Genomic DNA, 27,931 nt, shown 5'->3' on the forward strand with positions numbered 1-27,931 from the left:
ATATACCTACAAATTCCAATTTCAAAATGGCGGTGTAGTTCCCGTGTCCGAGACTGATATAAATGAATATTGATGGACAACTGATATCTTTAGTGGATCTCGATATTTAAGACAACCAAAATGTTTATCTACTTAAGCAAGAAGGTATGTCAAAATTTGGTGTCTCTGGAAGTCTGCGTTGAGAAGAAATCACCATGTAGCACATAGTTGTCAGGGAAGCCACAACATTGCAAATTGCAGTGACTGGATTGAGAATAACAATATTTTGTCATTGAAGTATATTTAACGTTACAGTTGTTGAAATGCATGTACTTGCTTGTTTTCTTTTTCAGTACTCAACTCGTCAAGAATTTTGCTGATGTTGGGTAGTAGAAATAGCCGTAGTTTTAATTTTCAAGAATATTTCATACTCAGAGTTCAAGTTAAACCTGATGATAATATTGGGAATGTTGAAGTGTACATTTTATGAACTTTATGAGGGTTGTGGTGAAAAGCTGATTAACAAACATTATGTTGCAAGTAAATTGTGAATAACATGTCCACAATAAAAAATGAAGTCAATTCATTTCAATATCTGTAACACCTCTCAAGGAAATTCACATGAAAGTAATTACTAGTAGTATCGCCTTCATCACCAATGTAACTAATAAATTGAAATATGTAGCTTTTGATTTTTTTTCGCAATATTTTTGATCCTTTTTTTCTAAAATGTATTTTTTGTCATTATTTTATCAGTCATGAAGGCTTGGGAAATGATATAGACTGGAGTTTGTCAGTATTAAAAAAAATGAAGCAAAAAACCAGTTAGTTACTGAAGTTACGTGTACTTCACCTGTTGGCTGTAGCTGCAATCACCTGTAGCTATAATAATTGTAGCGTTAGTTTAAAAGTTCAGGGTTGGTGGAGTTTTGGGGGGTTTTGAAAGCTTTTTTCGTTGCAGGGTTTCAAATCAAAATAATTTTGAGTTTAAATCTGAACTCCACAACAAAAAATGCTAGAATCAAAAAAAAAAAGATGAAAAAAATGACGCAAATTCAAAACTAACACTACAATTATTGCAGCTAACTTATCTGTTGATATTGTCCTGTCAAATTGAAATTAGATTTCCTTTGTAGAATTACCTCACACAAATATTAGAAGATTTGATGTATTTGTACTTTCTATTCATTTCAATATTCAGATTGCCATACCCAATAACACCAAACTAAGGTGTGTGTCATGGAACAGAGAACAAGGCTACATTGCATGTGGAGGAGAAGATGGTTTACTGAAAGTACTAAAATTAGAGACACAACAAGGTAAATATGACAGTCACACGAAAGTAGTTACTCTTGTCAACCTTTAGAAGTTGCACATGTCATGTTAGGGTGACCACACCCTATCAGCCAACACTTGAAGGGACAGACTGATGACAACCTAACACGGAAAATCTTACAGACTATGGAACTCATGAATGTATTTTCTAAATATCTTGTTGCCCCCCCCCCTCCACCACATATGAACAGACAGACACATACATACATACATACATACATACATACATACATACATACATACGTACGTACGTACGTACGTACGTACGTATGTACGTACGTACGTACGTACATACATACATACATACATACATACATACATACATACATACATACATACATACATGTACATACATACATGTACATACATGTACATACATACGCTCACACACACACACACACACACACACACACACACACACACACAAACGTACATACATTATATTAAGTCATGATATCTTTCCCATAGTATGGCTGTTCTTATGATAAACTCATGAACACATACATGTAGTGTACCTATAACAAGTTGTATGTTTAAATTATATCTTTCCAGATGTTTTCAATATCTGTACCATTTAAAATATAATCTGATTTAAAATGTGTATGCAGTAATTTTTTGTCCTGAAATCTGCAGATGTTTGTTCAACTCTTCAATTTCATCAATGTCTCTCATCTACTCAAAGCTCTCTATTTTTACAAGAACGGTATTTCAGATTAAGTCAAGCTGAAAGTCAAAGTGACAAAAAATGAAAATAAAAGACCAGGTAAACTTTTGAACTGATTAACTTGTTTCGTAATTTGTAGGTAAAGATGCCAAAGTACGTGGTTTAGCAGCTCCAAGTAATCTATCTATGAACCAGTCATTGGAAGGACATAGTGGTAAGTTGGTTTAGTCAAATGTATATTTCATCTCTTATACCTTATACTGAGACATTTGATGGGTCAGCTTCTAGAATACATTGAAAGATTCATCATTGCATACACTCCTGTAATCAGTCACCTGCTGTGTTTAACTTACAGTTAATACAGGCATGCAAAAAACAATGAATCTGTCTCTAAAACAGAAATTAGCAATGTAGTAATTTTGAAGGAGTTTGATATCATTATGAGGTACTAAAAGCACAAATTAGTTATTATACATCAACTCATTGAATGCATGCATTGTTCATAGTCCTGAGAACAGCAAGCGAAATTCAAAAATTATAAAAATGTCAGTATAATTACTGAAATAACATCAGCCATCCCTCAAGACTACAGCCAGTGCGTTTGCTTCATTCAAGCAAACACACTGACGTTTTTTTCATGGGTTGTACATTGTATCATATAATGTGTATTATTTAGGTGCTGTACAAGTTGTCACGTGGAATCACCACTATCAGAAACTGACAACCAGTGACCAGTATGGATTAATTATAGTATGGATGCTGTATAAAGGTAAGTACAGTTTTAATTAATGAACTCAGTCTACAAATTTTTGTGTATATATCTATCATAGGTAATGAAACATTTCCCAACACATCTTATATATGATATATTATCATTTTTTGTATCAAAGTACACATTTTGAGGAACTTTTAGATAAGTGACATGTTGAATGATTTCTGTTCAGTGCCATACAACATTATGTCATATTGGGTTTTGGCACTATACAAAGTTGATTGATTGATTGATTGGTTGGTTGGTTGGTTGGTTGGTTGATTGATTGATTGAATGATTGATTGGTCGGTCGGTCGATCGATCGATTGATTGATTGAAAGTTGAGTATATCCATCACGACATGTGTATGAAACAGCACAAATCCTATGGAATGCTATGACATGAATTCACCACTTCCCTGATGTAAACAGTCATCTAGCAGTGTATATGGGAAGTCAATCTCTCAATCTTTATTTTTGGATAACAGGTTCATGGTATGAGGAAATGATAAATAACCGTAATAAGTCGGTGGTTAGAAGTATGGCATGGAATGCTGATGGTCAGAAGATCTGTATTGTCTATGAAGATGGTAAGATAGTCAGTTAATACTGCTAACAGTTATCTATCGTAGTGTTGACAAACTTTAGTTATTATTTGACTGCCACAATGAAAAAAAAAGAAATGAATAAAATAATGGTTTCTGTACTCTCATCATATATTTCTATTTATAAATTAAAGTATTAGTTGATGATTGGGTCATAATTCCATTGTTTAACTGATTGATAAATATGCTAAATTAAAATTATGTATGAAAACATTTCCTGACTCCCTGAATTAATCTGTAATAAATACAGTGTATTTTTCAGGTGGTTAGGAGGTAGAATTCAGATAGTTAGAATACAGAAGTCAGCAGGTAATTTACTGAAATAACCTTGTGAACTCAGGTGGATTCTACAATATTTACTGAGGTTGCCCAATAAAAATATGGTACAAGGTGTTGAAATGTATGCAACATTTACAGAATTCCCTCTCTGTTACCATTGTTCCCTAACCTTAGCAAAAATTCTGAAAAACGTGTACAGCTAAATTAGAGCCAGCTCATGTTAAATTTAACCTTTTACAGTATCATATATTCTTGGGAGTGGAATGAATGGGGTACAGAAAAAACAACATTCCTTTCCCAGCCTTGTACCACAGTTTCAAACTCTCTCCACAAGTTCATAAATGTATGTCCTCAGATCCTGTTGTAGAAATTTCTGAGGTTGGAGAAAAATGTTTTGCTGTTGTAGAAATTTCTAGGGAAGAACTTTTTTGGTGTACCAGTATATATATAGATTTATTGTATATTTTGATGTTGTGATTTCTGTTTATCCCAACAGGTGCAGTGATTGTAGGTTCAGTGGATGGTAACAGAATCTGGGGTAAAGAGTTGAAAGGAATGCAGTTATCGCAAGTAGAATGGTCTCCTGATGCTAAGTTGTTACTGTTTGGAATGACTAATGGAGAGACTCAAATCTTTGACGGCCAGGGTAACTTTTGTGTAAGTAGATACCTGTAACCTTTGACCTAATGACAGCAATACAGAAAGGTACTGAGATGATAAGTATGTAGTGATATATTGACAGGTGATGTTACTAATTCGATTTGAAAGTGGAATAGAGAATGAAAAAATTATCAAACTTTTTCAAAAGTTTTCACAAGACATAATCGTCATTATTTGTGTCTTTTACTTGTTAAATCTTTAAACTTACAGTATTAAATTCAGAAAAGCTAGGTCTATTTGCATTGTATGTAGATTTTAAGATGCTTCGTGTAGTTCAGCCCTACCTAGTCTTGTAGTAAGACTTCAGATCTGTGCTCAAAAGGTTGACAGACAAAAACCAAAGACGACAGTACCTATGGTGTGCAGTATTTCTTTGGCACTATGTGACCTGTAGTCAGTTTTAAAGTTACTGTTAGTACATGTAGTATTACCGGAGGGTCTAGCACGAAGCCCTTTCGGGCTTCTCAAGTGAAGTGAATGCTGTTAGCATGGCACGACATGTCTTATACACACAATACTGTATGCTACAAACTTATTTTGTCTTTTTTCTCCTTGTCGAAACTGAATTGTTTTTTCTTCATTTTTTGTCTTTCTAGTCTAAACTGTCCTTACACTGTTTGACCAATGTAACTGGGGCAGTCAAGATAGCTGGTATTGATTGGTACAATGGTAGCGGTGGTTACGTAGAACCAGGCTGTCCATGTCTGGCTATCTGCTTTGACAATGGTAGAGCTCAGGTCATGAGGAATGAAATGGATGACAGTAAGACAAAATTATTTATTTATCAAATGTATTTGATTTAAGAATACTGTAGTTACAATATGTTTCATATATTTACAGGCTTAGAGTTGCTTTTATTAGTACGGTTGTATCTATAGTGCTAAACAATTCATATGGAAACTAATGATATATATGGGTGACGTCACATTAGTTATGATATCACCCTGTTGTTTTTCTTCAGTGCAGTGTTGGTATTTTATGTTACATGTGTTTATTTTGTGGTTATATTCTTTGGTATATTTTTTGTGTTGTTAGTGAATGTGTTCTGTACAGAGTAAGGTGATGGTAATGTAATAAAACTAAGTTGAATTGGAATACATAATGACATAAGTTTATTTCAAGAAAACATATATATGCTATATGGAGTTGAATAGGCCATTCCAGACTGCAAACAGGAAATTGAAAATACAGCGCCCTCACTCAAATTGGGAGTATCATTACCTCATGGTACAGTTTCTTAAGAGCTTTCTCCCTTGGTATTCTGTAGAAGTGAATATCATGGATGTTTTTCGTATTGATCAGACATCGAAAAAAGCAGCAGTGCTATGATTAACCAAGTAACCGAAACCATGTATACCCCCAAGGTACACACAGACAGGAAGTAGAGCATCACCATGGCAAATTTTGGAAAGGCCTATTGTTGAATGGTTGGCTTGGAATCTACATTTTGCAGGATCACGCCTTGCTGCTGCCATTTGTTTCTGATTGGCTAAAGTCCTTGGGACAGGATTTGAACCACGATTGTGTTTCAATCTACCCAGCTGGGGTCCTGGTAGAATACAGGTTACAATGTGAATGTTTTAAACCTATGCACATACAGAGACTGCAATATGGAATATATACGCCGGTCGTTCTATGTCACAACAACGCACGTCTATACCACTGGTTCATTGTATTCAAAATATGAATCAAAATGTTCAAAATTGCGATTACTTTCCCCGATGTTTCTTTGATATTACTGGCACTGGTAATTTTCTTTAATCAGCTGGAAAATATTCATGACCTAAGGGTTGTAACTACGAGTTGCTAGACTCGTAACGACAAAGGCCCCTTAGGTCACTTGTATTTTTCTTAGCTGAAGGAAGACAAATATTGGGGACTAACATCTAAACGTTGCCATACTGTTATATTTCAGATCCGGTACTACTAGACACAGGTATGACCGTTGTACAAATACAGTGGAATCAGACTGGTTCTGTCTTAGCTGTGGCAGGATCTCAGAAATCCCAACAACAGGATAAAGATATCAATGTGGTGCAGTTTTATACACCATTTGGAGAGGTAAATGTTAGGATGACAGTGAATGTTCAAGGACACTTGGTTCATGGTATCAAATGAAAATATGTACTCACATGGTAAAAATATTTTCTGGAAGTGAATCACAAATTGTCGCTGTCACTGTCGTCATTGTCATCTCGCCAGCATCATCAGGGGTGTACTATATGTACTATAGCTGGCTTCGAAATCCCAACTGTATCACTCCAGTTTTGTTTCATGTGTCTCTTCCATGATACATTATCACAGCCTATTGCAGTACACCCCCTGACAATGCTGATGAGATGTCAGTGAAATTTAGCATTTGCTTCCAGAGAACTTTTTTGACTCTGTAAGTAGCAGTTTTCAATATTTTAACATCATGGTTGAATGGTAAGAGGTTGGCTCATAATTTGCATGTATCTGGTTTACATAGTCCTCAGCATAGCCAACTGTTTGTGATAAACTTAAGTCCTTGGCAAGATTTGACCCACTTTTATAATCTCAGTTTTGTAAATGGGGACCGGTAGAACAGATTTTTATATGATATTTTCAATCAGTACACTTTGTAGTACTAATTGTGTACTTTCAAGGGTGTTGTTGAGGAGGTAAACAGGGCTGTACCATTACATGTATAGGTCCACAGGGCTGTACCATTACATATATAGGCCTACAGGGCTGTACCATTACATGTATAGGTGTACTGGGCTGTACCATTACATGTATAGGTTTACAGGGCTGTACCATTACATGTATAGGTGTACTGGGCTGTACCATTACATGTATAGGCCTACAGGGCTGTACCATTACATGTATAGGTGTACAGGGATGTACCATTACATATATAGGTCTACAGGGCTGTACCATTACATGTATAGGTCTACAGGGCTGTACCATTACATGTATATGTGTACTGGGCTGTACCATTACATGTATAGGTCTACAGGGCTGTACCATTACATATGTAGGTCTACAGGGCTGTACCATTACATGTATAGGTCTACAGGGCTGTACCATTACATGTATAGGTCTACAGGGCTGTACCATTACATGTATAGGTCTACAGGGCTGTACCATTACATGTATAGGTATACAGGGCTGTACCATTACATGTATAGGTCTACAGGGCTGTACCATTACATGTATAGGTCTACAGGGCTGTACCATTACATGTATAGGTCTACAGGGCTGTACCATTACATGTATAGGTATACAGGGCTGTACCATTACATGTATAGGTCTACGCTGTACCATTACATGTATAGGTCTACAGGGCTGTACCATTACATGTGTAGGTGCATAGTATATCTAGAGGTAGTGATGCAGTGCTTTGAGTTCCAAATTATGGAAAAGCACTGAATAACTATGCATTTTCATGACTATTATTAGTAGTACATGTAGTAGTAATTTCAAGATTTGATAATTTTTTGTTGTTCTTCCCCTCACAGCATCTGCGAACTTTGAAAGTGCCTGGTAAACAGATGTTGTCCTGTTCTTGGGAGGGTGGTGGATTGAGAATTGCCTTGGCTGTTGACAGTTTCATTTACTTCGCCAACATCCGTCCTGATTACAAATGGGGTTACTGTGCAAACACAGTAGTGTATGCCTTCACTAAACCTGACAGACCAGAGCACTGTGTTGTATTCTGGGATGCCAAAAACAATGAGGTAAGAATGTTTTACAGTGGACTCAAGGGGGCGCTGTTCCATTCCCATCCAATGCACCTACTGTGACTCAGGCTGTGTATGAAGCCCATACTCATGATACTATTACCATAGAATTAATGTTAGCCACAAGTGAGATAAAGTGCATTAGCATACTGCTAACTAACATTATTGTACAGATGTGTATATATCCGGATTGTGGTCCCAGAAATGTGGTAGTTCAGTGAGTAAATCTGGCTGTGAAGGTAAAGCCTGGTGATACTACACTGCTGGCTAATATTATTTCGATGGGTTTCACACAAATGAAACCCATATTCACAAGTGAGGATGGATGTTCATGTTCACAGTTCTAAATGAAAATTTCAACTCAGTCTTAAAAAAGATTTTTGGGAGATAAATGCGAAATTTTGACTGATATCACATCAGTGAAGTCAAGGTTGTACAACAGTAAGATGTTATAATGTGTCTAGCTGGAGACACTAAAAACAAGTTAGGGAGATAATGTCTTCTATGTTTTCAATTTATACTGTTCCAGAAAAAAGTTATGATGTCAAAAAAAAAAAGGTTATACAAAAACTAACATTTCATTTGCCAGTTAGTTCTTGGCAGATCTCAACTTTTTGAATAAAGAAGGGAAATGATCCATAGATAACAATTTTTTTCCCAAAAAAAATGAAAAACGCAAAAGTGATAAAATACGCAAAGATAAAAACTGTGTTTTCAATTTTCATTAATTCTCTTATTTGAATAGAGTCATTGGGATGAGATAACAATCTTTCCCCAAAACGAAAGTTACAAAAGTGATAACATACATGCAGTTGAAAAGTGTGTTTTCAATTTTCAGCATTTCTCAACTTTTTGAATAGAGTCGTGGAAATGAGATCCATAAATAAGAAATCTTTTTCCAAAAACGAAAGGTACAAAAGTGATAACATACACAAACTTCAAAACCTTCTTCATTTTTCATTGATTTATCGCTTTGTTTTTTATGTCTTTAAATTTCAACTTTCAGAAATCAAAATGGGCGTTGGTACACCACAAACAGGTAGTGGTCTGTGTGTGGTAAAAATATATGAAAGATATAACTATATAATGTTGCTACGTATTAAGTGTTCAGTTGTCAAGCTTAAAACTGCTTCACCCCTTTTCATTGCAAAATGGAATAATCTACCCTAGAATACAATACTGTTGGACCATTTCATTAATGAAAGAGGGTCGGACAGTTCAGTTGAGGCTTCATTTTTTCAATTGCATGATGTTACATAAATTATATGATCTATTTTATATGCTTACTCTTTCTCTGCCATTCTTTCCTTCAACAAACTTCTTTTGTGTCTTTTTTTATTTTGACATTGAAAACAAAATAGCCAAACCTTTTGTATCTACTTGTATTCTGAATATCTGACATGGGCAACTGTTGGACCCCTCCGGAAGTACTCAACAGTTTTCAAACTGCCCAAGTTGTTATTTTTCTTTTCATATTTGAACTTGACCGAAAAATGACCTTTCATCCAAATCTTTGTATGTGCTGTTGATAATTTGACATTCAGTATGTACTTGTTTTGACTCAGTAGTTTGAAATGGTTTTCTTTTCATAGACTGGTTAGTTGTTTCTTGTCAACACCAACATAGAAAATTTGGAAGGTCTCCAAGATAGATGTAAATGGTTGTATTTTAGTACGAGAACTGCCAAAATATAAATTGTCACCATTAATAATTCATTGTTTACAATACCGGTAATCTACATGATTTTTTATGCTTCATAAAAGTCCTACCTGGAATAGAAGTCTGGTCTATTTTGAGTTTTGAAATTCATCAAATGAATAGTCCTCGGGAGGGGGGAGGGGGAAGGGAGGTGACCTGTGACCAAGCCTGTACATCCATGCAACAAACTCCAGACCCATTTTGACCCAAAAAACTACATATTCCAGATTGACCATGTCTTTTGACACATTTTGAACAGCAAAATTACATAGTGGTTGGTGGACACAAAACTGATATGTACATTTGTCATATAGGACACTTGCCTTGCCTTGGAAATTTGTTTATGAATGTGAACGATTATACAAAGAGGCCATGCAACTATTCTTATCAAATGATGGAATGTAATACAAGACTCTGTTCTTCCAGCATGCTGTGCCAAGTGTTATCAATCCAATTCAGTTGTTGATGACTTTCTCTGTTTGTTCGTCCATGGTCTGATGTCAGGAGTTGTAATAGTAGACTCCTTATTAGAATCTTTCTCCCATTTTACAACAAATGGCTGCAATACATACCCCCAGCCCAATGTGGCTACATCAACATGTAGACAAATATGGGAAGTACCACCCCCTTCCCCCACCCACCTTCCCCCACCCTCCTCCATTTTCTCTCAACATTTCTACTTCTTTTCTTGGCTATATTTATGCAGTCTCTGATTGGTTGATGCACATCAAATATGTAAATTATAAATTTTCTTATGAATTTACAATTTGAACCACAAAAATATAACAACTCAACAATTCTACAAAAAAAAAGAAAAAAAAGGCAGGAACACTTTGTTTTACGATACATGCCTTGATTTTAATCTCACCAAGTAGCTTCCTCTTCTTGTCAAATATATTTCTTATGAACTGTGTAAACACCCAGTTATTATGTTTTTCATGATCAAAATATTTCATTGCAGGAAAAAAAAAATCTGTGTGAATGAACTCATATGGTTCACATTGTAAATTGGTCTGTAAGATCCAGTCGTTGGTTTCATTACGTAAACATTCGTATGTTTCATAAGTAAACACAACGACTGGCTTTTTAAGGCTAATTGTATATATATTGACGTTGTTAATTGTACATTGACGTAACTAATGTTGATGTCAAGAGTAAATGTATTTGATGTTGTTGCCAAGGTAACATGCTACACATCTCTTCTCTTCTGAAGCATCACAGAATAAATTAATAAATTAAAATATTTAGGAACACGCGCCTATCAGTGTCATGTAACATTGTGTAATATTTGCACTGTCAGTGTGCCCTCTAATGATAGCCAAGTTTTGTTGCTGTGAGTCAAAATGATAAAAACTGGCATTTCTTGTGAGTTATCACATAGTAAGAGATAGGAGAACACCAAATTTTGGTGCGTCACTAGAAATTGTGTGCGTCAGTGGCACGTCAAATTGGCTTAGAGGGCACACTGTACTCTGTATATGTTTCATTTTCAGTATCATTTTTGATATTTTTTTATTTATTTTTTATTAATCCAGAGATATGTAAAGTATGTCAAGAATTTGATATCTGTGACAGCATATGGTGATCACTGTATCCTAGCAACAAGAGCTGATGACAGTACAGGACAGGTAAATTATATTTTATGTTTAACACCTCTGTAATGTCAATTCTGGCAGATGTCTTCTCACCTGAATGTGTCTTTGTATTCACAAGTTGTATATATGAATTCAGTACAGTGTAGTCTAGTTGTGTGGTTTTTGACTTTTGTCTCCCCTCACGCCTAGCATTTCCCGAACAGTATTTCACTCTAATGAATCTTCAGTCAGAAAGCCAGTACAAATTCTTTTCGAGTTTTTAAATTTGCCAGCTGTGACATGACATTAATAACTCCACCATGTGATAAGAACCAATGATGCTATTGAAGCATTACCATGCAAACATGATTACCATATCGTGAACATCACCTTGTCTTGTTTGTTATTTGAATACACAACCATTATGGAAATGCTAGGCGTGAGGGGATAGTATAGTCAAACTCCCCACATGACTTGACTCTAGGCTAAGTACAGTGTAAAACAAATAAGTGATTCCAGTATTCTCATCCTTACCACACATTGTTGTCATCAGTTGCATGTGGAACGTAGTCTTGAACTTGAAGAACACTTATTCCAAATATTAGACCCAACTGGTACCTACACCGCATAACACAAGGCACCACAAGATTGTTGCATGTTTTTCCTTTCACAGGTATACCCAGAAAAGCGAACTATTCCAACTTTGTTGCCCTCTTGCCCTGCCCTTGGTTGTTACATGTTATTATTTGTGGGTCTATGTTTTGCCCTCTTATATGACAATTCCCTTTAAAATGGCATGATGACAAAATATTTGGTTTGTTCATCTGAATTCTACAATATATATTTTTAAAGTCACCAGGGAAATATTGACCAGATAATACTGTACATTATTTCATAATTGTAATAATAATTGAATTTCTTAGAGAACACAGTACACTATGTCTCAGTGCTCTTTACAATGCTAAAACTGTAAATACATGGATAAAATGACAATAATATTTACAACAATTTATATGGCTAAAATGGTAAATAGTACAAAGTAAACAAGGATAAAATGACAATAACAATTGCAGGAAAGTATGAGAGTCAAATGACAACAGTTATAAAGTTTACAAGGCTAAAATGAGTTTAAAAGTCGCACAAAATGACGCTTGCTAGTATTGCTTAGAAGGATGTGTTTTAAGATTGTGTTGAAAAGATTCAATTCTACTATTCATGTGAAGCTCATTCCACATAATTGGACCCATGACTGAAAATGTTTGAAACCATAATCTTTTGTACCGGTAGTATCTCCATAAAATTACTTTATCAGGAGAATGAAGTGTAAGCTGTAGAACATAAATCTCTAACCTTGTACACAATCATGTAAATTGTAATCAGGTCATTCAGTATGCAACTTTCTCATAATTTCATCAAAAATAATTTGAATCATGCAACGTTACAAGTCAACAAATCAATCAACAATAGTAATAGTAAAACTTTCTTTTAAGCATTCTGCACTCATTCACCATGTATTAGTAAACTACAGATTCGTCTGATCTGAACTTGTCACGTGATTTACATTGCGTACTATATTTGTTTGTCTTCAAATTGAAATTCATCTGTGATGGTAAACCATAGTGTTGATTTGAAATTTTGTTCCAAACACAGCTTTGAAAATTTGACCGGAAAGTTTCAACTGCACACTTCAGTCTTTGTCAACAGATTGACTCACTATTTAGTACACGTGACCTTGTGGACATGTGAGCCTAATATGAGGTCATAGGTGCCTGGAAGTTTATAAATTATATCGCCCTCCATCTCTGTTTGATGGTTTAAATTAAGTGCCCGGATGTAGATTTGTTTGTCTTTTCACATGCCACAACTGACATATCAGTAACCATGTAATCAGCTGTACTAGCACTTGATGTGATCATTGGATGTTGTCTGCATGATGTTCATCGTTCCAGTAATCAATTCTTTGTCATTGATATTTATTAAGTTGCATTTTGATTTCAATTTGGCTGATTTTGTCCATGTACCATTCATATTGTTTTTTGCAGGAAGCTGACAGTCCACCTCAGGTACAACGCAGGCATTATGTTATATCATTTGACTGGATAAGTCTTCTATTTATTTTCATATGTATTTTACTAACAGAGGGTCACATCTAGCTAGAGTTCTGACTAGATTATTTACTTCAGACTGTCCCATCTTCATCAAAACATGATAACACACATACTAAAAAGACTGAGTTTATATCTATATTTTTTTTTTTTTATTTATTTATTTTTTTTTTTTTTTTTTGGGGGGGGGGTAACTTTCACTGCATTTTTTAAAGGAACCTTATCAGACTAAGCATCAGAAATATTGAAGACGTCCAGATATTTATCTATCAAGTATTCTTGACAATTCTTATCACATTAATTACTTTTCCATAGAGTTGTCTGACTAGTGACTGTTTCAGCAGTCTATGGTTAGATGTCAAGATGAGTCGAGAACTAGGTCATTCCTAAACTTATAGAATTTAGAAACTGAATGGTCGCGAAACTAAAACTGGGCAATCCATTTTGATATACATTTGATGTCCAACAAAATTGGTTGGAAATTAATAAATGTATCTAGAGGCTACTAAAATTGTGCAAAAACAACAACAACAAAAAAAACCTGCTACTTTGATCAGGCAACCAAAGTGTGTTCTCTCTCTATCTCAGAGTATGTGAAATTCACATATCTTGTCAAAATAAGACTGGATGATTTAAAAGTTTAGCTTTGGAGACATGCTAGTCACTTATCTCACCCGTAGTGAAGTCATTTCTTCACAAGACTGGGTAGCCAAAAACTGTTGTGTAGTTCATGTATAAAGGGAAATTATACATAACTACATTAATTGCCAAATTTGACGAACACTAGATGTGACTTCTCTTTCGTTGTGCTAATGTGTTTTGTTTAGTTTTTTGTTCCATTTTGTTGATCATTTCATACTAACCACTGTCTCTTAATACTAACCATTCTTCTTTACTAAGGACAGAACTACATGATAAAATTTACACCTTCCAATCAAGGGATGACCCAATTACTAACCCTTACCAGGGAGCTGCACAATATTGGTTTTGATTTAATCAAAAAAATAAAACATAGCCAAACTCTGTCAAAATATAACCACGAACGTGATGTTAAACTATGACTGGAGTGATTTTTACAATAATGTTCAAAATATCAAAAATCATGCAGTTTTTTATATTCTGTTATTCATGATGTTCAGAATATCAAGGGGAACAGTTATAACATGATGTCAGTAATGTTCAGAATATCAAGGGAATCATTTTATAGCCATTGATGGTGTTCGGAATATCAAGGGCATTATCTTTAACATATTGCCAATGCTGTTCAGAGTATCAAGGGAATCATTTTACATTCCATCGATGGTGTTCATAATATCCAAGGAATTATCATTAACCTATTGTCAATGATGTTCAGAATATCAAAAGACTCATAATACATTATTGCTAATGTTCAGAATATCAAAGAGTAAATCACTTTCACCAGTTAGTTTTGATACTATTCAGAATGCCAGTAGATTCATACTATTTCAGTATGCAGTCTGGATAATCAAATCAAACACTTATTTTCATACATTGATATACACATTTCATTGTTGTTTGTTGGACAAAGGTTTTCATGGTATACACCAAATTCTAGTCAACAACTTTACAACCATTTTCACCCCAAAAATGTATATTGCCACCAAAAACACCAAATTGCTTGAAACTACAACAAGTCAAACAAAATGTGTTTGAATTGAAGATTGTCCTATTACACCATTCAAAATGAAACAAAAAGTACAATTATTTGACTTGGCCAAGAACGTTGTGAACTTCATTTGGATGTTAGGATTCTTATGGTAGACTACTGTGAAACAGTTATTTTTGAAGTACGCTACTACTAGTACTTCTACTACTAGAATCTACTTCAACATAGCACCCCCAGTGGTCAAACTACACAAACTTTTGTTTTTCTGATATTTGGCATTATGATACAATAAAAAACCTACTTGAGCCATAGACCCTACACATGTAGGGTCTATGCTTGAGCACAGCACCCCAAGTGGCCAAACTATACACTCTCTTGTCTTTCTGATATTTGGACTATGGTGTATTGACTCTGTTATCACAACCTTTCTTGTCAACTCTAGTACCACTGTTTTAATGCCATGTTAATTAATGTTTCTTGACTTTTACTCCAAGTCTTTTGTGGTACCTAATACTGCTTCATTTATAGCAGTACAAATATTACAGTATCTCAAACTGATTTTAATGCTACTATCTCTATTTCTTACCTCTAGTATGTCTTGGTTCTGTGTAATTCTATTGGTACACCACTGGACTCTAAGTACATAGATATTGGTGAGTATGTGTACATTTGTATTTTACTTGAACAATTGTATTGTAAGTAGGTTTAACTTTATCCAGGTTTTCTTGACTTTTTACAAATCATTTCCCTCCATACTTATGTATGTAAGTGTGTGTGTGTGTGTGTGTGTGTGTGTTTGTGTGTGTGTGTGTGTGTGCGCGCGCATATGTGCATGTGTGTGTGGTGCATGCATACTTGCATGCGTATATATGTGCTTGTGTGCATGCATGCATGCATGTATGTATGTATGTATGTATGTATGTATGTATGTATGTATGTATGTATGTATGTCTCTGTCTGTCTGTCCATACATACAAGATGTTGTGTGCAATTCTTTCCATGTCTTGAAACATACAAGCAATACAAAATAATGCAAATGCACACACACACACACACACACACACACACACACACACACACACACACACACACACACACACACACACACACACACACACACACACACGTGCCTAGTGCATATAGAAATACAAATATTAAATGAACACAATAACTTTTCCTTCAGATCCTATTTATGTAACAATGACAAGAACTCACGTGATAGCATCATCTAAGGAAGCGTTCTACTCCTGGCAGTTTAAGACACCTAAGAAACTAACAGCCATGGAAGTCAATCAGGCTATGCCAAAGAAGAAAGATGGTAGAGAGAGAGTGTTTCACATTGATGATACGCCCTCTGGTGCTGGGGAAGGGCATAGTGATTTCTCCAAAGCATTTAATGTGAGGCTCAGTTACTTTGTTATTTAAATATCAATGTTACAAATACATTTAAACTTAGTTAATTCTGCACCAAAATACATGGATAAATCCTAAATTTCGACCTGTCTTCAAGTCTTTTTCATGGATGTGAAGTCATGCAGTATTCACATGCTAGGATTAGCCAAGCATTTTGGAGTTGTTAGTAATATTTGGAAAAATCAAACAATTTACTGATTTTGATATTGAAAAAAAAAACGTACTGTTAATAGTTGATAAATATGACAAGAAAGTCCATTTTACATGTTCTTTGTGTTAGGTTTCCATTTTGTTTGCTTGCAGCCAACCAGAGATCATGTCTGCTGTGTCTGTGCATCTGATAAAATGCTTCTGATTGGTCGAGAGACAGGAACGTTGCATCGTTATTCATTACCTCACCTCGCTCTGGTAAACAAGTATGCCTTGAACTGCAGACCACATGCACTGTCACTGAATTGTAATTCAACGTAAGTATTCAAAGAAAATGTGATAATGCAGAACATATACAACCTTAAAGGCCCATTAGCTATTAGGTTTTACTTTCTGTTATAATTGTTGTTTTTTTATTTTTTGTTCATTGCTCACTGAAAAATACTGTCAACTTTTAATGGCAACAATACAATCCTTGTACAAAATCTAACATAATGACCGCTCAGACTACCACTGATTATGCAATGATTTAAAGGATGGAAGATTTACAGACATAAAAGTATTTTAATAACAAACATATTTCCAATAGATAAACTCCTGTTTTCAGTTCAGGAATATGGGATGACTGGTCATAATCCTTGGGCTACCAATTTCTGAAATTGGTAACCCACTATGACTACCATAACAAAAAAAAAGTTAATTTCAAGCTCTGCATTTATTGATGGTTGAACAGTTAAAAGAACCCAACATAGAATTATTTAAAGACAAGAAAAATTAACTCCTAATTGTTTGTTTCTCCACACAGGAGAGTAGCCATCATTGATATCTCTGGTGTCTTGTCGTTCTTTGACCTTGAAGCCAGGGTCACAAACCAAGAAGGACAGGAAGTTCAAGGTCAACATTTGAACTTTGAACGTAAGGATGTATGGGACATGAAATGGGCTGAAGATAATTCAGAGTTGTTTGCTATGATGGAAAAGACCAGGATGTACATTTTTAGAAACCTGGATCCAGAGGTGAGATAATTTTAATAGTGGGAATGTTTATTACGGGTTTTGATGACAAATCTGTTCTTAGCCTAAGGAAAAAATATTTTTAAAACTGTGTGTGTTTCTGATAACCCGACTGATCCTAGTTTAAGCTGCTGATCCTAAACATTTTTTCAACCTTTAAAACAAAAAGATAAGCACTTCTTTGTTTTTTTTCACCTTCATGTAAGTCTGTTTTCTTTCCCAAATGATGTCTGTACATATTTCATCAAAGTATCACAGAAGGGGATATTCTGACTGACGTTTTGTTTGTCTTAGGGTTGAAGCTATATTTAAACAAAAGTTTTAAAAAAATAACAATAAAATAAAATAAAATCCTGACCTACCTACCCTATTTTCTGAGGCCATATTATCGGACACAAACAGTTGCCTAATTTAATAAGAGTAAGACTCGTAAGAGTGTCCATTTATTTGGTCAAAGATATAGTTAATACTGGAGGAATTTGCCACTTAACTCATATCACTGCAATTACAGTTCATGCCCTGGTCTGGCTTCATTAATTTGCCACTCTGTAAGTAAGAACAGTGTCATTCAGTTTGACTCTTCCAAACCATCCAGGTTTTTTCAGGCACTGTGTCTTCCTCCTGCATTACACTATAAACCAATGGGGATAAGAGTAGGGAAGGACAGCCTTCAATGGAAGAGAAACATTATGTGCTGTGCTGTGCTGTGCTGTGCTGTGCTGTGTTACAATAACTTGAAATCTGAGCATTATTCTTTTATTTTTTTACATCTATCTATAGGAACCAATCTTAAGTTCTGGTTACATCTGTCACTTTGAAGATTTACAAATAAAGTCAGTGTTATTGGATGAAATAATGAAAGACCCAGAACACCCAAATAAGGAGAATCTACTGGATATGGAAATTAAGGTTAGTCTCAATTACCCAGACTCCACTGGGGCATGTAACTCCCTTAGTCTCAATTATCCAGACTCCACTGAGGCCTCTAACTCCCTTAGTCTCAATTACCCAGACTCCACTGAGGCCTCTAACTCCCTTAGTCTCAATTATCCAGACTCCACTGAGGCCTCTAACCTCCTTAGTCTCAATTATCCAGACTCCACTGAGGCCTCTAACCTCCTTAGTCTCAATTATCCAGATTCCACTGAGGCCTCTAACCTCCTTAGTCTCAATTATCCAGACTCCACTGAGGCCTCTAACCTCCTTAGTCTCAATTATCCAGATTCCACTGAGGCCTCTAACTCCCTTAGTCTCAATTATCCAGATTCCACTGAGGCCTCTAACTCCCTTAGTCTCAATTACCCAGACTCCACTGAGGCCTCAAACTCCCTTAGTCTCAATTATCCAGATTCCACTGAGGCCTCTAACTCCCTTAGTCTCAATTACCCAGACTCCACTGGGGACTCTAACTTCCTTAGGCTCAGACTTTAATTGCCATGTGTTTCTGACATTCAATAATTTTTAATAATTTTTTTTTGACTGCCTAAGTGTGCCAGCTAAGTCAAATGTCCATGCAGTGTATATCATGTGTATGACTGAAATTCTCATATCTGTTATTGAGAGTAACCTGCTAAATTGGTTTTCCTTCCTTCTTCTCAGTCATTGAGAGATAGCCGAGATCTACTTGAGAAAGTTGGAATTGAGGACGCCTCACAATTCATTGAAGATAACCCACATCCTAGGCTATGGTAAGTCTTATCAGCCAATGATAATTGGAGATTTTGAGACCCTTTTTTTAAAAGGTGTAACTACACCAATTTTGTACTGTTACTGTGAGCAGGATTATGCTAAGGAGACAAAACCTATTCATAGCCCCAACCCAATTCTAACCACAACTCCCTAACTTGATTACAAAATGTTTATTGTACATTCAGTCCACTGTTCTACATTCTAACCACAACTCCCTAACTTGATTACAAAATGTTTACATTCTTGTCACATCATCTATCAATGAATCATTAAAAAAAAATTTGGAATTATTTTTAAACGTTTTTAATTTGACTAGGCGTCTACTTGCTGAAGCAGCATTGGAGAATCTTGACTTGAAGACAGCAGACCAGGCCTTTGTAAGATGTAGAGATTACCAAGGTATAGAGTTTGTCAAGAAACTGGGTAATCTACAAAGTGAGATGTTAAAACAAGCTGAGGTGGCCGCGTACTTCAAACGATTTGAAGAAGCTGAAAGAATGTACCTGGATATGGACAGAAGGTGGGTAGTGTCACATCGGAGACATTTTTTAAAATATTTTTTATTTCCTTTGAAAATACAAAAGAAATACACCACAATATTACAGAGAAAAAAGAGACATAAAGCGGATGGAGAAGCTTTGTATTTTGAATTTTAAAAAGTGACTGTACATGCATATACTAGCAGAGCAGGTACTATTATTTTGTTTTTTGTGTGTTATTGCAAATGTAGCTGATGCAAAAGATGCAGAAAACTTTGAAGATTGGGACACTGTATTCAAATGTTTAATCCTTGGACATTAAACTCATCTATAGTATCATACATATAGTTATGTTGATTTGAGGTTTGCAATGAGTATGAAATTTAAATCTCAGTGTAGTATCAAAACCTGTCATGCATGTCCACTTTCTCTACTACTACCAGTGGGAATTCTGATATTAGTGGCAATGGCTAGGTGTATCCAAACTTTATGTCATTGAATTATTTACTAGTTTTACCTAACTTGTATAAGGCCTTAAAAAAAGTTGTTCGGTTTCGGTTACCCAACCCCACCTAGTTTTTCATGCTGACCCTAAATTTTTTTTTACATATTCAAGAAAAAAAATCTTGAAAATTGTGAAGTCTCTCAAGAAATAGTGGATGTAGAAACTGACATCAACTTAAAAAGACAATATCAAACTGTTCTTCCAATCTGTAATGGCTGTATATCTGATGAGAAGAAACCAATAACAGAGAGACCATATGGAAAACAATAGAAAACATAACTACCTGAACTAGACACTCACATACGAAAAGAATAAAATAAAAGTAAAATAGAATAAAATCTACCTACCCCACCTATTTTAAAATTAAACGTAATCAGAACCATGCAATTTTTTTAGGCCTAATACATATGTACTACATAGTTATAGTTACAAGTAGAACTTGTTTTAGTTAAAAGTACAGTAGCATAGTTATGATTTTTCAACTTTATAAGAGAAAAGTAACACAAATGTTCAGATCCACCCCCCACCCCCACCCCATGTCATTTTAAAACAGTTTGCATTACTTTGACTGATGTATCAAATCTTGTCTTTCTACAGAGACCTTGCTGTAAATCTGAGAGTCAAACTTGGTGACTGGTTCCGTGTTGTACAGTTACTAAAGACTGGTAGTGGTGGTGGTGATGATCAACAGTTAGAACAAGCCTGGAATGCTATCGGTGACTACTATGCTGACAGACAGAAATGGCAGCAAGCTGTAACATACTACGTACAGGGTAGAAACCAGGAAAGACTAGCTGAATGTTACTATATGTTAGAAGATTTTGATGGTTTACAGAAAATGGTAGAATCACTACCAGAAAACCACAGACTACTACCTGTAAGTTACCATGCTACTTGTGTGTAATACTTTATAGATGTAAGGATTAATTTGCTGTCTAGTGTAGTGTGTATTCACAATCAATCAATCAATCAATCAATCAATCAAATTTCTGTAGCGCCGATTTCCAGAGCAATGTTCTGTTCAGTACCACTGAATCATGGCTGAAGCACACCATATGATTTGGTGAACAAATAAGTCTTCAGTTTTGTTTTGTAACAATCCAGGCTGGAGGCTTGGCAAAAGTCAAGTGGCAAAGAGTTCCATAGTTTAGGGGCGACATATGAGAATGAACGATCTCCATAGGTAACTTGTCTGTAATTTGTTGTTGTAAGCAGATTCTTGTTTGTAGAACGTCCGTAGAGTGCGACTCGGTGTGTATGGCTGGAGAAGATCACATAATGTACTCTGGAGTTAAGCCATGAAGAGCTTTATATGTTAACAGTAAAATTAAATAGTAATCATTATAGCTAATAAAACTGTTACACATATAAACACAATAGTCACTTACATGTAATTGGATTCAAAAATACAAACTTCTTTGTAATCAACTTCGAGAACACTACAAAGAAGATAAAATGGATGAAATAATTCATGTTGCCGTGTGTATATGTAAATTTAGCTGGCTATTCTCAGCATTTTATAACTGGTATTGCTATGTACTATGAAAGTTAATGGGTAAATTCATCAGATTTACATATGCCTGATACAAGAGTTCTACAACACTGAATTCTTGTTTTCTTTATATCCTAGGATATAGCTGGTATGTTTGTAACAGTTGGTATGTGTGAACAAGCTGTGCAAGCTTATCTCAAGGTAAGATAACGCATTGGTATTCTGAAATAAGATATTGTTTTTTGACAGTCTGAACATGTCATGCACTACTATGTTACCACTATGGTTATCTGTATTTACACAGAGTCATGCACAACCACAAGGATGTGCATTGTCACCCTAAAGTCAACTTTTGACCGGTTTCTCTTTTGGATAACAATGTATTTGCAGCCATACTGTATTTATATATCCCCTTGAAGCTGCACAAGCTGAAACTGGACTTTTGAAACTTTTTGGTTAGATAAAATGACTTAATCATAATATTGTACACCCTGAATGGTAACGCATCACTTGTGGGTAAACATGTCTGTGTAACTGTACACATAGTATGATACTGTACCATTAAACCCTATCAAATTTTTTTTTTTTTTTTTTTTTTTTTTTTTTTAATTTGTACCCTAAATCAGCACCCCAACACAATCACAATTTCTACTTGTTACTGTACTACTTATAGATTAAAATAGACATCTAATTACAATATCTAATTACTGGTATTTTAACAATGTCCAGTAAATATATTTTTGGGTGTCTGATTGAAAAAAATATTACTCCAATTACAGCTAGTGTAGGTTTAACATGAAATGCATCTTAGAAATAAACTGTTTAAATATGTGTAGTTACTTTGTTCAAGAACACTCCGACACATTGTCAGTTAAAATCAAGAAAACAATCAGGGGTCACCATACAAGATTTATTAGTTTCTTTGAAACCAAGATGATGGACCCAAAATGTCTTACATTTCAAAAGGGTTACATGCAACCTTTCATGTGACAAAATTTGGAGAGATGTTAAGAATTTAAATAAATGTACTATTACCCCCAGCAAACACATTAGGTACTAACACAGTATAGTGCCATTTCAAGCGAAAACCGAATACAAGTAATCCTTCGCTTTTGACACTCACTCTGTCATTAATTTCTACTTTATCATGTTTTAATGTACACAGAATAACAAGGTCAAAGAAGCCATAGATTGCTGTGTGTATCTGAATCAATGGAACCAGGCTGTAGACTTGGCTAAGACACATAATGTCAAAGAGATCGACTCACTGCTAGCCAAGTATGCTACACATCTATTGGATAAAGATAAAAAACTACAGGCAATAGAATTGTATAGGAAAGCTAACCATTATCTGGAGGCTGCAAAACTCATGTTTAAGGTAATGTTCTGACTTGTACTTGTATCATTTCATTTCCGAGCAGGACACTCTTTTTTCCATTTGTATGGTGTAAATTGTTCTAACTTTTGAACCTTTTTTATCTACATATAGTCCTTTCGTTATGACTTTTGAGCTTTCAAAAATCAGAAGCAAAAAGATGATACCTCTTATTCATAATTCTAACAAATGATATTGGGATGTTTTAGAGTTGAAAGCTTTGTAATGATCATAGCAAATCATTTCATTGAAAAGTCTTACTGTTACCAGTGACTGAGTCTGTAACACATGACATTCATGCCAGCACTCAAGTTTTGAAGCCTGATAGGGCTGAACAACACAATGTATCTTACAATCTATCAGTAACCAAGTTGTAGAAATGACATATTTCACTAGTCTAGTCATTTTGATGATATCAGACACGCTGCAATTGCTTGGGTACTGTCCACATTGTAGTGTGTGTATTTCAATAAACCTCATAAACCCCAATCTATAAAACAAGTTTGTTCCACAGGAAGACCTTATACATTGTGTCAGGACGTTGAGATATAATCAACAGATGTTGTATAGTATTAATATATCATCAAAAGTTGAAGGAAACTCTTAATTTATCCAAGATTGTTTGTTGTGATATCAATTTCTTTTGATGTAACATACTTTGACATTTTTTTTTGTCCATCTCATGAAATGTGTACAATTCAATAATCACACAGTGTCTGTTATCTTAAATGTACAGTCTTTGTTCCTTGGAACTTGGTTATCACAGAGTGTCTGATGTCATGAAGTGGCGTGCCAGAATAAGAACCATATTGCACTTTTTGGGCTTCAACACTGCATACATTACAGAGTGGCAATATCATAGGGCTAACAGCCTTTATTGCACTGCAAAGTGTAAATCCACTGAACAAACTCTTCATCTTAAATGTCAGATGTGTATTCAAGTTTTATGTTATATTTTGCCTCGTAACAGATTGGAGATGATTATGCCAAGAAGAAGAATAAACCACTGAGAACTAAAAAGATCTATGTACTAGCAGCCTTACTGATTGAACAGTACCATGATCAAATCAAAGTTACATCAAAATTGAAAGCTAAAGGCAAGAGGGAGGTAAGAACAATCAAAATAATTATTTCACAGTAAATATGAAATAAGTTGTCAAAAAGTAACTTTTGAAATGAAATGAATCATTGATATCTGTATGTCAATCTTATAATTCATATCAATGACTACCGGTACATAATTTTGCAAGGAACTAAACCATACTCTAGCTTACTGTGGCCATATGGATGAGGATTGGTGTATTTATTTTGGATTTTTAATTTTATCATGGCGTCCTACTTGAAAAATCAATGTAAAAACAACATAGACCAAGTCTGTGTTTGTTACTCAATACATTGCAAACAATTTTCGATTAACGTGTAAAATGTTTGTTATTGTACATGCAAACAGATTAGTTAGGCCAATACTTCAAGTTTTTCTAAAACTCTGGGTCATTCTATCTTTATTGTGATATGTTATCTCATAATTTGAATGATTGTACTTCCAGGCCTCCTCTGCCTTAGCAGGACTACTAGAAGAGGATGCCATGGCAACATCAGACAGTAAACTAATTGACAATGCATGGAGAGGGGCTGAGGCCTTCCATTTCTTTCTGTTAGCACAGAGACAATTATACCAAGGTAAGTACTACTGGTACTACAAGGTTTCAGTTTGTGTGTTCAGTTTGAGTGTTTGTGTGTGCATGCGTGTGTGCATGTGTGTGTGTGTGTAATTAGATTCCATGGTTACGGTTAACATATGTACCAAATTATATTGAATTTGAAGTAAACATTCCAAAGATATGGCCTACCATAATTACTAATTACTAATAACCGTCAATTATGCAAATGATTTATTAATGTTCATTGGATGTTTGCCAAAATCTAATCTGTTGTTGTCATTACCATAGAGAAGATGTGTAGCACATTTCATTAGAATTGTTGCAAAAGTTTTTGAGATATCGTGTTCACAGACAGACAAACACACACACACACAGACAGACAGACAGAAGAATAACATAACCTCTCCTTACGGGAGGTAAAAAACAGTTTTCACTTTTACATTATACATGTTCAGAGAACTGACTCGGGTTTGAGCAAAGTTTTTTTTTTCATTTTCATTTTCATAATTTGCCAATATGTATTTCATTTATATCGTTCTTTATTTTATTAGCATAGTCTTATCCTTGTATAATATTTCCAAAACACTTGTGCTACAATACTATTGCCAGTTTATGTCAGTTTTATAATACAATATTGATATTGTCTACAGGTTACTGTGATGCCAGTATGAAGACGTGTTTACATTTACGAGACTACGAGGATGTCATAGACGCCGATGACATCTACTCATTGCTAGCATTGGCAGCGTGTGCTAACCGAGCATTTGGTACATGTTCCAAGGCTTTTATCAAGTTAGAATCAATAGAAACAGCACCGGCTGAACAGACCAAGCAGTTTGAAGAACTTGCACTGGAGATCTTCACTAAACACAGTCCTAAAGATACAAGGCAAAACAAAGCAGAGTGCACCAGTTGTGAAACTATGATACCAGACTGGTGAGTAAGGTCAAAGGTCACTGCTGAGTAGGGTCATAGGTTGATATGGGTTGTTATACAGAAAACAGTGAGAAAACCTTGCATTCAACTCGTATGAATCTAGTCATGCACGTGTTATTCCATTATCATACCCATTTTTTGTGAAATGTATGTATTAAAGCAAGCATATGCCACATCAAAAATACCCAAGAAATTTATCTTTATATTGAAATCTGTATAACTTTCATGTATGTCAAGTCTTTGGGTAGCATTTTTGATCACCAATCAAGTGATTGAGTTTTGACAAAAAGTAGCCCCCACCGTACTAATAGTTTTGCTATTTTGACCCTTACAGGTGTGCAGTATGTCCTAGCTGTGATACTAAGTTTCCAACCTGTATTGTAACTGGCAGACCATTGATGGATTACCAATTCTGGATGTGTAGTACCTGTAAACATCGTGCCTATGAGAATGAAATCAGTGCACTAAATAACTGTCCACTCTGTCATTCCTCAATATAAGCTGACCTGTTACACTGTTATATGCATTCTAAGCTGACTTTTGACACTGGCATATACACACTTATCTGACTTTTGACACTGGCATATACACACTTATCTGACTTTTGACACTGGCATATACACACTTATCTGACTTTTGACACTGGCATATACACACTTATCTGACTTTTGACACTGGCATATACACACTTATCTGACCTTTAACACTGACATATTCATTGAGAACCAACATTTGACATTGGCATATGCATTCTAACCTGACCTTTGACACAGGCACATGTATTTTAATGTGACCTTTGTCACTGGCATATGCATTCTAACTGACCTTTGACACTGACATTGACCAATGTGTGTGTATATAAACACAATGCACCAAGCTGAGTACTTTGCAAATAATACTCTTTCAAGACTAGTTGAAGCCGTAAAATTCCAAAAGTAAAAAAAAATATCTAGGTTTGCAGTGTTCCCAGAGGGCTTACTCATAACCTTTGATCTTTACTACTCAATGCTATATTTCAATAACACAATACTGCAGTATTGAGTAATTTGTAAGGTATGCCATGTTAGGGCGCCCTCACACATCAGTCAACCCCTGCCACTGAGGGCAGAGCAACATGACATATCTTACAGTTGAAACGCCAAGCGGCTGATCAACCAATCAGATTAATTTACTGTCAGTTGCTGAAAGTTGACTGCTGCCTCTCATATGTTCAAACATGCCATCTGAGAAAATGAATAACTTGAGACACAAAACTTGAATAAGTCACACAGCTGATTTTACAAGTTTTTGTTGAATTCATCTGTATATAGACTGAAGTATATATAGTCACTCTAGAGTTTGTTTGTGATACTTTTTCACATTCCACAAAGATAACAAAAAACCACAACCAATGAGCTTTGTTTGCAAACATCCAAGCATCATGATAATTTGATTTTTAATTTCAAAAAATGATTTTTAATTTTGCAAAATGTACATAGTTCAATTATTTCCCATGGATTGCGTGGTTAAATACTTAAATGGTTTCAATGTTTGCATTCATGAATCAATTAAAAAAATTGTTAGATTAAATCATACATCAGTTACCACTTTGTAAAATATGTGATGTCCCAGATATAAATGTCTCGCAATGTAAATAAAGTGTTCTGCTAACTTAAAACCCATGCACATTCGCACCCTAAAAAATAACCACTTTGAATGTAGTTTTAGCAAACTTATCCATGCTTTACTGTAAAACAGAACAATGTGGCAGAAAAGTGTGGTTTCTGGACCAAGTGTTCTGCTTTTCACAATAGCATGGAATTAGATCCCTGTCAACACAACATCAGTGCACTGCATTTCACTACATAGGCATGTAAAGGTGTGATACATCCCTACAGGATCACCGAGTGATGAGTTTAATTTGGTATATAGAGGACTCAGACACCTGTAGAACGACTACAGTGAGTGTATTGCATTTCACAACATAGGCGCGTGAAAGACGTGTGTCGAACAGGATCATCCAGCGTCAGGTTAATTTGCATACAAAGGATATTGACCCCTGTAAGACAACTACAGTGACATCAGCATGTCAAGGAGTGATGTGTCCAACAGGGTCATTGACAGTGACTGGTTAATTTGCATATTATGTAAATTTTTTGAGACATTGTACATTGTGTATTTGTAAAGATTTAAATACTGAATAAATTACACTCAGTGACCGAGACCATTTGTTTTTTAACGTCATCATTGCTACTTTGT

The 27,931-nt window shown here is 35.2% G+C and overlaps 2 protein-coding genes across 4 annotated transcripts in view; one reads left to right on the top strand and one right to left on the bottom strand.

Moving 5' to 3' along the window:
- Window positions 1-27,931, bottom strand: part of LOC144444464 (large ribosomal subunit protein eL30-like) — a 248,446-nt gene that overhangs the window by 3,925 nt on the left and 216,590 nt on the right. The gene's annotated exons all lie outside the window — the stretch shown is intronic.
- Window positions 19-27,896, top strand: LOC144444610 (WD repeat-containing protein 35-like). 2 transcript variants are annotated; one of them, XM_078134095.1, is made up of 25 exons: window positions 19-144; window positions 1,181-1,298; window positions 2,118-2,192; window positions 2,655-2,747; window positions 3,217-3,318; window positions 4,109-4,269; window positions 4,869-5,034; window positions 6,188-6,333; window positions 7,755-7,973; window positions 11,210-11,302; window positions 13,291-13,311; window positions 15,573-15,633; window positions 16,164-16,378; window positions 16,697-16,860; window positions 17,349-17,559; window positions 18,337-18,465; window positions 19,156-19,244; window positions 19,562-19,765; window positions 20,827-21,106; window positions 21,860-21,922; window positions 22,887-23,099; window positions 24,067-24,204; window positions 24,644-24,776; window positions 25,408-25,693; window positions 26,028-27,896. In XM_078134095.1, exons 1-25 carry the CDS (start codon window positions 121-123, stop codon window positions 26,191-26,193), a joined length of 3,570 nt encoding a protein of 1,189 aa, XP_077990221.1. In that variant the 5' UTR covers window positions 19-120; the 3' UTR covers window positions 26,194-27,896. The 2 variants fall into 2 exon arrangements, with proteins under 2 accessions (XP_077990221.1, XP_077990222.1); XM_078134096.1 differs by lacking the exon at window positions 13,291-13,311.

The sequence above is a fragment of the Glandiceps talaboti genome, chromosome 13 (assembly GCF_964340395.1).
Source record: "Glandiceps talaboti chromosome 13, keGlaTala1.1, whole genome shotgun sequence".
Classification (NCBI taxonomy): domain Eukaryota; kingdom Metazoa; phylum Hemichordata; class Enteropneusta; family Spengelidae; genus Glandiceps; species Glandiceps talaboti.

Coding starts and splice junctions, on each gene's coding strand:
- LOC144444610 (XM_078134095.1), top strand. CDS start 121: ATGTTTATCTACTTAAGCAAGAAG. Junction 5,035..6,187: donor GAGGAATGAAATGGATGACA/GTAAGACAAAAT, acceptor GTTATATTTCAG/ATCCGGTACTACTAGACACA. Junction 15,634..16,163: donor CTCTAAGTACATAGATATTG/GTGAGTATGTGT, acceptor CTTTTCCTTCAG/ATCCTATTTATGTAACAATG.